The sequence below is a fragment of the Danaus plexippus genome, chromosome 28 (assembly GCF_018135715.1).
Source record: "Danaus plexippus chromosome 28, MEX_DaPlex, whole genome shotgun sequence".
NCBI lineage: Eukaryota > Metazoa > Arthropoda > Insecta > Lepidoptera > Nymphalidae > Danaus > Danaus plexippus.
In genome coordinates, this window is record NC_083556.1 from 1,091,246 (window position 1) to 1,104,420 (window position 13,175).

Below are 13,175 nucleotides of genomic sequence, written 5' to 3' on the forward strand. Positions count from 1 at the left end.
TTTATTTATCATAAACTACTTAATATTATTATTTTACCATAAACATGAACATTTATACGGATTATTATAATGGAAGACGGTCGCGTAAACAATTTGATTACCAATTTATTCTTAAATAAAATAAATAATTTTCATCTGCTTATATAATGTTTTTCTATAAAATTATATTTATATCTAAAATTAATGTTCAGGGTTCCTTCATTCGCCAACAATGTCCCTAACCTTATACAGATATCAAACTAACAATAAAGAGTTACGCAACGCGACGCGTAACTAGTTATCAAAATTATACAATACACTTTCACTTTGTAAAATCTAAATAATATATACTATTGATAATTCCATATGCTTCAATAATAATGAAATACAAGAAATTTTGTAATATATATATTACAATTGAATAAATTTTATATATATGTAGTGTAAATAAAAATGCACTGCATAATAGCAAGATATCTTCTTGATAAACTTATATTACGTGATAATTGTATAAGGTGAAGTAGTGTATATCTGTAGATACAATCTGATGTCTCTTAACTCTTTCCCATTTTTCTTATATGTAAGTATTTTATGATCTTAAAAATATCATGTGACGTAAAAAAAACGATAGAGAAATTTATTGAGCTAGTCAAGATACGGTAACGACTTATATTAGTTAGAACATACTGCGGATGTTGTATTGGTCAATTTGTTTTGAAACAGAAAATTTGAATAGAAAATGAATTAAACTTGGAGTATTACGAAAAATAGACAAATGCCTACATTTTAAATATAATATAAATATACAATATATCTAATATAATCTGTTCTTTAACAATATAATCTGCTCTTTAATACTCTTTTTTTGTTTCCGGATAAGGAAGTGTTGAATTTCTGTATATTGAATATACGACATAGATTCCTTGAAATAATAAAATTATTATAGCTACAACAATATTATATCAGGACAAGCTTTTATTTATTGTTATAAATTTTCCTGTTCCATTCCTGATTGATTATCAATCGGTAAGGAATATGTTCACGCATGCGCATCGACTGATCTGTATTCCAAATAAGCTGTGAATTGCGTCACGTTCTAAATTTAAATTGTTTGATTATAAGTCACTCGTTCCTTAGAAATACCCAGACATTGTTTGCCAGAAATAGTGTTATCCTTAATATTACTAAGTAAAACGGTTTTATTTTTAAAATAATTACTCAGTGATGAAAAGATATGATTTTATTATCATGTGACCGTTTCTGCAACAGATTCTGTCTGATGTCACGAAAATTTATATTTTTTTCTATACGTGTGTCACGCCTGATGTTTATACAATAATTAATACATTTATTTCACATGGCGTTGTATTCGGCGAAATTACTTAATAGTGCTACCTTGTGGTCATTGTGAGGTGAGAATTTTGCAAATATGTATACAATCAACAGAAGTAACCTTGAATCTGTTCGAATGATTTAACTATTGTGGACAAACTGAATTCGGTTTCTTTCTAAAAGTCATCGCGGCGAGGTTGTATTTCGCCATTCGTTGCTTAACGATGATTCTTAAAAGATATTTTGAAAACACGACGTTTGGGTTTTTTAAAATATCTGTAGTATATAACTTAAACTTTTAACTTTTAAAATAATTTGATAGAACTCTTATAGATTTTTTCATAATAGATGTAATATAGGCTTTTATTAAAAATATATATATTCGATTCGTCAATAATAAAATTATAATAATTATTAAGTACCAACGTAATTATTTTTTATTATATACATAAAACTTTTAAATAATTAAAGAATAGAAATAAATAATATCTATAAAGAATTTATTTTATAACACGAATATAACTAAGTGGAGTAGTGGATTATATTTTTAGTTTATGCATCAACATTTACGATGTTTAAAGGGCATGTTGAAATAGCGCCTCGCCTTTAACAAACATCGGAGCAAAGAATTTTGTTACGTATTAAGAATGTGGTTAAAAAAATAACAGCAAACAAATCTGTTTAATTATATCTATATTTAATAACTTAAATTTACTCGTTTCCGAACCCCAGCCAATCTAAGGAATTCAAACATTGTTATTCTTTTAGCTACTAATTTCTTACTTTTTAAAGATGGCGTCGTGCACATTATAATTACACAATCTATTCGATGACAACACCAAGCGACACTGAGATATAATTGCATATGTTTTTATCAACAGAACATCAATAATATTAATTCATAATATGTAATACTACATGTTTTACATACAAAGACAATAAAAATAATAATAAATAAATACGTATATTTCAAAAAAATATACCATCAGCATTGCCTTTACATATGCAAAATAAATTATATAACATTTTATCGTTTTAGTACAAAATTAAGTTGATTTGACTTTGTTATGAAACAAAAGTGAAATATTTTTAAAGTCACATGAGTCCAGAACCATAACAATTACACGAACATGAAGATTGAAAACTCGGAGTCTGTCAACATTCATCTCGTTATCATACAACACCATCCACACTGAAGTAGAAGCCAACGACCCTTCTTTAGCATTTGGTTATATAGCGTCTTGAATTTCTTCCTTAATATCTAAGTACCGTCGTTATAATGTGGGTACTTTCAGTTCGTTGGACGCGTTCTGTACGTTGATAGTGGATCTGTTGTGCCGCATGTGAGATTTCACTAAGTCCGAGTTGACTAAAGCGGCCATAAGGCTGAGCTCGCCGGCCAGGACGGTGGCGCAGATTAGGGAAGCCAGTCTGGCTGAATTCTCGGCCGGTCGTTCAGCCGCTCCTTTGACGCCGAGGATCTCGAGGCAGGCACCCTGACCAGTCAGAACCGTGCCGCCGCCAACAGTTCCTACCTCCAACGAAGGCATGGTGCATGTCACATACAGATCCTCGTTGTTCTCCCCACAAACCTCCATGCTGGTGGAGCAGTTGCTGCTCGTCACATTCTGAGCTGGATCTTGGCCGGTCGCTATGAAGATAGCGGTGACCATGTTAGCAGCGTGAGCGTTGTTGCCTCCTATCGAACCAGCCAACGCCGATCCGGACAAATTCTTTATTTTGTTGCACCTTGTCATAGTTTTGGCGTCAGTTTTGAAAATATTCTTCAAATTTGTAGCCGATATTGTCGTCTCGCATATTACACGTTTGCCTCTACCTTTGACCCAGTTGATTGAAGCCGCTTTTTTATCAGAACAGTAATTGCCAGATAAACTTATAACTTCCATGTCCGGGAAGTAGTTCTTGAGTAGCTTGAGAGCGTTTTCGGCACCCTTAGACACCATGTTCATTCCCATGGCGTCGCCAGTGGTGGCTCTAAATCGCAAATATAAAATGGCGCCGTCGACTCCAACGTGCACTTCCTGGAGTCGCGCGAATCTAGATGTTGAATCGAAAGCCGTTTTGATAATAGCGTAATTATCTTTATTGTCGAGCCACTGACGGCACTCGTGAGCTCGCACTACATTAGGTAACTTCACGGCTGGAGCTCTTGTCATGCCCACATCTTCAACCACACTGGTAACTCCTCTGGTTCCAATTGCCTTAGCGCCTCTATTCGTGGATGCTACCAAAGCCCCTTCAGTGGTCGCCATGGGGATCATATAAGCTTTGCCATCAACGACCAAGGGACCAGCATAACCTACTGGAATACCAACATATCCAATCACGTTTTCGCAACACGCATTTAGTACTTTGCTATAGTCGTAGTTGAGATAAGGCAGCTTCTTCACGGCAGATTCCGTTTCGAATCTCGCCGATATGACTCTCCTGCGTAGCCTGACACCGCGCAATGGGTCGTTGAGGACATTCTCTAATCTATGCAACGGTATATGCGATTGTTCCACAAGCATTACGACTTCATCGTCACTAAGCGATGTACAGACACCCTCTGAACGGTATATTTCCAAACATTCGGCCATTGGGCGTTTTTTCGCGTTAAGTTTAGCGGCTGATGAGCTCGGGGAGAGCACTGGCCATTCGGTCTCCTCCCAATTCAACAGGTCATCGGTTTGAGTACATATCTCCGCTTTAAATTCCTCGCCAACAATGAATTTAGGCTTGTCATATTTATTAGTGACTTCCTTCACCGTTAGATCATTCATATCGATGACCCAGTTCCTTTGCTCCTCGAAGAAGATGAATTTTATAATGAGAGCGCACAACAACGTGGCGATGACGATATAATCGGCGCTCACTGAGAACCATTTGACGTACGAATTGAATAAAACATTCTCATCGGATGTCGACTTGAAATCTTTTGACAAGGAACCTTCTATCATCCCGTTCTCCTTCGCCCACGGCAACCTGCTCGTCAGATGTACACACAACAAACCAGCAGCCATGATCATCTTGACCCTCTGCACCACCGGGTTAGGTTTCAGATCACTTTCAGCAAACGGACTATCCGGTCTCATTTCTTTCCTGCCGGATGCGAAATCCGACACGAGCGATAAGCAGGCCGGGTAAAAAGTAACGAACACGGAGTAGTCGACTAACAGAGCCAGACAAGCAAACGTGCACATGTGCTCCAATCTTGGAACACCAGATAGTCCACCGACACCGACTAGAAGAACTGCTAGAAGTGTGTCTAAAGTCGCCGTCGGTCCCAGCAATGAAAGCGCTTTGCCGACCCTCTTCCCCTGATCCTCTCCTGCGCTCCATCCAGCCTTAGCCATCCTGGCCCCTCTAGCCACATCAGCAACCAATAGGAACAGAAACGGCGCATCCTTAATACTCGCCAGCTCGCTCCAAAACAAACTAGCCAATGCCGACGTGAATATGAAACTGGCGAATGTTGAGAACACGCCAGCAATTATTAGAAGATATTTCGAAGCAATTTTCTGAAGATTCGACACTTGGTAATAGGCGTAGAGTAAGGCGGCGCAGCGGACGAAGGTCATGATAACAGCGTCGGCCGCTTGATACTCCGCCTCTAACCCTGGACACGCTCTAGCCCAGCCCGCACAGTGTTCAGATCTGACGCCTGTGCCGTGTCTCTCGACACTCGCAGCACAGGCGAGGAGGGCGAGGGTCGCCACTATGACCTCCCATTGATGTTTCGCACAGAACTCCCCGTGCGCTCCCCAGACCTTCATCATAGATACTGTGCCGCTTTGCAGCCTGTGTCTGTGGACAATGATAAACAAATTAATACAAATGGGTTACTGTTTTAGATATTCAAACATCATTTAAAATCAATTTACTTAAAAACCAATCTCGTTTAATACTGTTTACATATAGGGCTTAACAAGTATGTAGGTATTTTTTATATTATTAGTCTTCTTTATTTATTTCTTGGGCATTAGTTGATAGAATATTTATAGTATCTCAAAAGCATATATATATTTTTTTATTTATTTAGTAAATTACTACATTCTCTACATGTAGAATCGTTACATTACAGCGGGTGATATTTTCAAAACAATCTTAGGGCAGAGGTCGAACAACATTTAGATGACAGAAATAAACACACATATACAAATTTAATCACGTGAATACAGTTGGAATATTTTCTTGTTTTATACGAGTAAGCCTATTTTTTTTTTGTTTAATAGTTATACTTTATATAACTCTTATATTTTTGACGTGAAATCTAGGCTAAAAGGTTATTTGTCAAGTTAACATCAGCTGAGGGATAAGGTCATTAACATACCAAGACTAATGTAATTTTTCATACTATTTGTGTAAAAATCTCACTACCCGCATAGTTACTTAAGTTACTTACTGACATTTCTTTGAATATTTAGTGATTTTAGACTTTTATTACAATATTAAGTGTAATATCAATACACATATGTATTTCGTCTCAAATGTTTGAGATTTTTTTTTAATTTAACGTGATTTTTAAATAAAAAGTATTTTTTCTTGACAGCTGACGTTTGATTATTTGACAGTTCCTTGCTGATTCATAGGCAATTTTCGGTTTCACTATGGACTTATGTTTAGTTCTGTCAAAATTATTATAAAAAACATCATTTTAATTGTCGTCCCGTAATATTAGGTCATATTTAATGAAGGGAATGCCGTAACATGTCTATAAAAAATCCGTAAAATAGAATAATATAATATGTTATATTACTACATGAGGAAATATTTTATTTCAATTATTATTTAACTATTGTTATTTACTATTAATTTACGTTTCTCGACCGTTTAGTGTTTTATAGCGCCAATCATTTTTCTCATTATACAATTATCGTAATGTGTGAAGGTTCTCTTAGTTTTTCAAAAACTAGATTTGTTTAATAGATAGCTATACCTAATTTCTATTTCGACTTGACTAGTATAAATCTTAAGTCATTAGTATTAACGTATGTGATGAAACGGAAACGGGGAAACGCTTCGTATGTAGTGTAAAGCAAACTTGTACTAAGACTAAAGTCTTCTAAATCTTTTCGTCTATAGTAGAATTCCGTACTGAACATTGAATCAAATACGCAAACCCTTTAGTTTAATTAGTTAGTGAGTTCGCTCGACCCTGACTCAGTTTCCACACACCTGTAACTGGGCTCTGTGAGTTATGTACTAACGAACATAATATATTAAGAGTTATATAATACACATGTATTATGTATCGAAAAAATATTTCGTATATGTAACCGGTGATAATTTTTTATTTGAGAATTTTTTCAGTTAATTTTAATTGTTTCTAAGAAATATTTATCTTTATAATCATCTGTAGAACTTGTATTGGAAAGGTAAATAGCCTTGGTTTGAACATCTTTTATTGAGAGGTGAGGGATCTTAAGCATTTTGTTTTTTTTTTTTTTCATCATACGAGTCTCGTTTGGCCTCTACCCAGCACAACGTATGTAACTATGACCGTGTTAGGAACGTGTTAGGACCGGCATGAAACAGTACACACTCTTTTATATCCACTAGAAGGATTTATTACGACATGTATTGGTAATGAAGGGAGCGTGTCGCCAACGTCTAAATGTCCTCATGCATGCCACGTGACGGCACTGATCGCTGAAGGAACAGTCTAGTGGACATAGTCTTATACACTTCAATACTAGAGTTTTTTTTGTTTGACACGTTCCTGTTACGGTCATTATTACATACGTTGTGGGGGTTAAAGTCTTTAATGTTATAAAACTATCATTTCCCATAAAACCCTATTATTAAGACGCCAATCCGTCACCAGGTTTTATAACATAAAGCTGATAGACGGTTAAATATTTTAAAACATTTATGTCTGTTTAACAAACATAAAGAATGTTTTTTTTTTAAATATATAATCTATGTTTTAATTCAAAGAAGTTACATGAAAAGGGCAGTCGTGTGACAAAATCTCTTAAATTCCAGATGCCCCGATAATACAAAGATTTATCTCGCTCAGACGATCATCTCAACGTGGGACATGTTGCTTGTATTGTAATATCTTATTTAAATTATTTGTTTGTACAATATATCCTATTTTGGACATATTTTAAAGCATAATGAGAGAAGATTCTAAAAATAAGTTATGGTTTTGCTTAAATGATATACTAATTAAATGTATTCTTTCGTTTTATCCTTGTTTGTACTTGTACCGGAGTTTCGTACTTAACTGTATAGTATGCGTTCTGTATTCATAAATGTTCGTATATAATATTATATATAAAATATGTTTATGAACGATAAACGTGAAACTGTCCGTGTGTAGTTTATCGGATGAAAATTCGTGAAAATACTATACACACTCGTACAATAAATAGCTCGTCACTAACGTCAATGAGCGCTAGTGGAAAGAATTACGTGTACAAATTAATAGTAGAATGTACGGAGACTAGAAATGATGCAAGAATACTGTTACATGCATAGAAAAGACAGTCTACTGACTACCTTGTTTTTTATTTTGCTTTTATTTTTTAAGTACAATTATGTTTTTTTTTTAATTGTAATTAACGGTTATTATAAATGCATCTCATATATAAAGAAAACATATAATAATACTTTTCAAGGCCCAGGTCGCGATTGCGTATTATTTTATTATCTGTATTTGCATTTTCGTTATTCGCAATAAGAAAAGTTAAGCCTTACTTATGTAAATAGCTTCGATTTGCCGTTTTTATAAAACTGTCTGGAGTTAAACCGATTACACGAGAAAAGTAATATTTAGTTCTCAACAAAATAAAAAATAAAAAAAATCGAAATATTTGTGCCATCACTGAATAATATTTTTTGATTGGTGAAACTTCTAAAATAAGTCCTAATTCCCTCCTTGTTAGATCTTCTATCTGGTAGTGAAAGTCTCATCGAAACCGGTTCTCCCGATTCAGAATTTAGACGGCATAAAGAGACGTACACATATATTGTAAAATATATTATTCTGATATATGTTCTGTGTATACAATATGTAGCATTTCATATAAAACGATCAGCTTAATAGATGATACAAGTAGACAAATATATATAACATTTTAATTTTCTCATTATTTGAGATAAACACTGAACCACATTGTCATCCAGTCCAAGTGTCTAAGATATCAAATAAAGGAAAGAAGGGTAAAGCTGCGAAAAAAACTAGTATTAAATAAAATAAGGTTAACGAACTCGTATGATGAATGAGTTCTGAATAAAATAGGTTTTTGTCGGCCTCAATTGAAATATGTGTAGGTTTGTGTGTCAAATTCCGACTCGTCTAAGAACAGGTTGTTGAGTTGTACGTCATCGAGCGATTTTTCTTGTTCGGAAAACGGACGAATAGGGAAAAATTAAAAAAAAAAGTTTAAATTTGATTTTGAAAATAAAAAAACTTATATACATTTACAAATTAATCAGTTGATATCGGACATACTAAATCGATCAACGATATAAAGCATTTTTGTTCAGTTACTAAAAGTGGCGATATATTTTTCTATGACCTGTGAATTAATTAATTAAAAATATATTTACATTGTGATATTCCAAAATTTTGTGTCCGAAAAATTTTACGTAATCCTAGCCACATTTACTATGAATACTATTGTTGTCCTTTGACTCTCAAGCTTTTGATTTTATGGAGTGTCGAATATGGGTATATAAATTAAATCATTATGAAACATGCAGCTTTGAGACCTGTCTTGTTGTGTCTTATTTAGATCAGAAGACCTCGAATAGTTCTTATAAATAATGTGAATTCCGTATGGAATATAATTATGGGTGTTTTTAAAGTACCTTTACACCATCTACCTTCAAAATCTACATCAAACATTAAAGTTTTATTTTGTGATATAATTTACGATGTATTTTCAATAATTTTTTTAATAATTTCTGTCGTAGGTTTGAGAACATTATATATTTTTTATTTTAAGTAAGCTATTTGGCCGGGATACTAAAAACTGAAATCATATAGAAATGAGAAAATTATCAAAACGTAAACAAACCCCGCCTTTGGGAAAGGCAAGTTGTTTATAGGTCATATTAATGAACTGAATAATTTATATATGTATTTAATTTTGCTCTCACGTCAAACCCATCGAATACCATTAGGTCCAGACTCTAGATCTTAGCTTATTGGCTATGATATAACATTTAGCACAACACGAATACTTGGCCGACATCTTCTGGCTTCTCGACAAAACTCTTTATCGTGGGCCATCCATTCATTACAAGCAATCATTTTACGAAACGTCAAAAATCATAATGACTGATTCGGTATTTTTTTTTTCATATTTAATCATTTTAATTTTTTTTATATATTTTAATAAAAATTTTAATTTTTCATATTTTTTTCATATTTATATAATATTTTTTTTCATATCCGAGCGCTATAAACGTATAAATTACGGCTCATATTATTCTTATTTAATTCATGATTTTTATAAATTGTCATATTTCCTTCATCTTCATATTTGTGTGAGATTCAAAATTATTATGGAATGATAATAATTACAAGTCTATTTTTTTTAATAAACATAATTTTACAACACAGATTTTTTTTTTTCATATTTAGGCCACTGCGTCCTGTCATAGCTGTTATTATAAAATATTAAATCGATAATTTTTAATCGATAGAAAAATATAAACGATTTTGTTTCGTACATGTTTTTTATTTGTATACAATCATGTTTCTTAAAATACCAGAATCGTATCATATATATATAAATTCATGGAAGCGATCGTCGGCTCGTTGAAATAACTCTCCAAGGTCAAAAGAAAGTTCATACAGGTTTTGATGTTTTAAAATTCACTTGCATTCAAGACGATAGGCGTCAGACACAAAACTTCTTGTTTCCTTCATAAAGAAATCTCACTCAGATAAAAATGTATTATCGTTGATCAGAATAAACAGAGCGGTGTTCATAATTCTTGCTCTTTGATTTTTTTTAACAAGAAATAAATATCATTATAACGAAATTTGTTAAATTCAGAAACCCTATTTTAATTTAATTTTGGTACTGGTACGTGAGATACTTAATCGAGTCATTATAAAACAAAAATGACTTACGCATTTTTGGGAAAAGATTGACACTCTCACACTGCGGGATCAATATTAAACAAACGTAGCTCAGAGCACCAATAGGCTTTGAAATGGAAATCGCATCAAAAACGGTCGATCCATTTGAGATTTGACACAACAAATACATACACAAACATCGACATCTAACTTCGAACATATCTCTTTTTACGCGGGAGTTAAAAATAGGTAATGTTTTGGTGCTCAACAAATAAAAATATTGAAATTTCATCGTTGGTAATAAAAGTAAAATTACTGAACTTCAGACTTACAGATTTTCTCAAATATATTCATATAATCATGTTTAAATAGCAATAAAATTATACAAATAATAGTTACATGTGATGTTTGCCAAATACAGATAAAATAACTTTATGATATCGATAACAAAAAAAAAAATCGAAATGATATGTCAAAAACTGGCGGGAAATCTTCTGTCACAACACATTTATAAACACGCTCCAAGGATATAATGACTTTAAATTATATATATAAATTGTAATACTATAGAAAACAATTCTAGTGAGACTGATTTAAATTTTTTAACCGATGGGTATCACTTGAACGGTACGCATATGGAATAATAATAGTTTACGTCACGCTCTATAAACAGTGTCTGTTGGATTGTTGTGAATGAAAATTTGAAATTCAAGGTTGGCTTTTGTTGAAAATACAGGATAAAATGTTCGGTAAGATAAACATATTAAGTATATAACTCTGTCTTCATAATGCATCTTGTGTATGTATGTATTAATTATAGATTTTGTAATAAAAATGCATAAGTAGAAACACTTTTATCGGACCTTCACCAAATATTATTGGCTACATCCAAATGATATGACATTAATCATTCGGGTATACTGAAGAATAGTTTGTCAAATGAGTCACTATTTTTTAAAACCACTATCATGAAGTAATCTTTTGTAATATTTTTGTGAGATTTTTATTTTCATTAATCAGGTTTAATAGTTATGTTGATACATTATTTATTTTTATAATTATATCATATTAATATCTACTTTAATTTTTTTTTAATATATACATTTTCATCTATAAATAGACAATAAGTAAATATACTATTTTCAATAATTGATATTATAAATAAAAGAAATCTAAATTTATAATTTAATTTGATATCTCTTAGAGTATTGCAACATTTTTAATTTTTATGCATCATGCTTATTATACTGCATCTCATTGATAAAAAATTAAATAAATCCTATTATATATATATATAAAAATAATTTTATTTCATTCCAACAATATTACTTTGTAAATACACAAAGAAAGGGTAAGTACGGACCAGTTATGTATTTTTTAATGGTAAAGTGTAGTTAAGTTATAAGCCTGCTTATGCACAAGATAGTTATTTTTGCTCTAAAATTTCAACATAAAATTGGTACTGATGATTTAACCTGGCTGGATTTTTATTTCACAATTTTTTGATAAATTTCATTCATAGAGAATATAATAATTGTATTTGGTTTCAGCTAACAAAAACTACATAGTTTAAAATATTTCTTATAGTTAATGATATTTACTTTTGTAAATATAGCTATTCACAGATTTCTTGACACGCTCAAATCTAAGCGGGATATTGTGAAGTGCTGTTAAAATAAGTGATTATTTTAATTGTTTAAATAAAATAGTGTTTTTGTTACCAGAAATAACAAAAACACGTTAATGCTTTTAAATAAATAACCTATTATTTGTTTTATTGTATATTTTTACATACTATAAGTTAGGATATAAAAATGGTCTGGTCAAGAGCTTCAAATATCAGGGTCAGAGAAAGTGACATAGTTGCTACATAAATCAGAATTTCACTTTTTTTTCACTCCGCACCATGATAACGGGGATCCGATATAAACATTACAGAGACTGGTTATATACACGCGATGTCCATGTTAGAAAATATAGTATAATACAATCGCGCAAAATGCATCGTGATTTATGGTCCTACAAGTTAAAAAAAAAAGCCCGTATTTTGTTTTATATATTCAAACAATGTTCTTAAGCCTATACATGTACCGCCAGTGTTACGTGACAATTTCACTTTTGAGAAAATAGGAAATTGAACACTTACCAATAGATGAATGTGATATATTTTTTTTTATATAAAAAATATTTATTCTATTAAACGCACAATACCCGAACGCGACCTAATAATTTCGCGAGCGGACTGCCGCTTTAGATTTCGTAAATTGCAAAATGAAATTGCTTTGACACACTTCTAGACATTTTCGACGTCTGACGTCTGTAGTCACAGACTATTCAACCCAACTGGCGGTCGACGCGTCGTATGCTTGGTTGCTTATGACTGAACAAGTTAAACCAATTACCAAAAGCCGCTATATTCTACTCAAGTCGTACTAGCATAAAGCTGTTTAGAAAACTACAATAATATAGTTTTATATTTTCTATATATCATTAAGATATGTACTCTAGAAAGAAAATAACGAATAATTAATAATGTTGTGTATAATTAAATCGACCAAGAATATATACAAATTGTTTTGATACACGAAAGAATTGCCAGCGGAATTTTCCAAGTTGGTTTCGAATATTTCACTTTTCCTAAAACAGTATCTCCTGAATGATAGTCTGGACGCATTGGACGATGATATGTCATATTTGCCTGTCATAGCCAGATATATCGCTTCAAAATATGGTATCATTAAACTTTTCCCGAACCATATCCAAATCAAAACGAAGAATAGTGTCAGAAGTATAACTTGGCAGAACATATAGAAATAGTAGG

General features: G+C 32.4%; 1 protein-coding gene across 1 annotated transcript; it reads right to left on the bottom strand.

Moving 5' to 3' along the window:
* Positions 1-1,989: 1,989 nt before the first annotated feature.
* Positions 1,990-12,733, bottom strand: LOC116776204 (3-hydroxy-3-methylglutaryl-coenzyme A reductase). The gene is made up of 2 exons (XM_032669332.2): positions 12,501-12,733; positions 1,990-5,118 (listed from the first exon to the last, which is right to left on the bottom strand). Exon 2 carries the CDS (start codon positions 5,088-5,090, stop codon positions 2,586-2,588), a length of 2,505 nt encoding a protein of 834 aa, XP_032525223.1. The 5' UTR covers positions 5,091-5,118; positions 12,501-12,733; the 3' UTR covers positions 1,990-2,585.
* Between the last annotated feature and the right edge of the window lie 442 nt (positions 12,734-13,175).

What these genes read in the sequence shown, in the direction of transcription:
- LOC116776204 (XM_032669332.2), bottom strand. Translation starts at nt 5,090, where the DNA reads ATGATGAAGGTCTGGGGAGCGCACGGGGAGTTCTGTGCGAAACATCAA.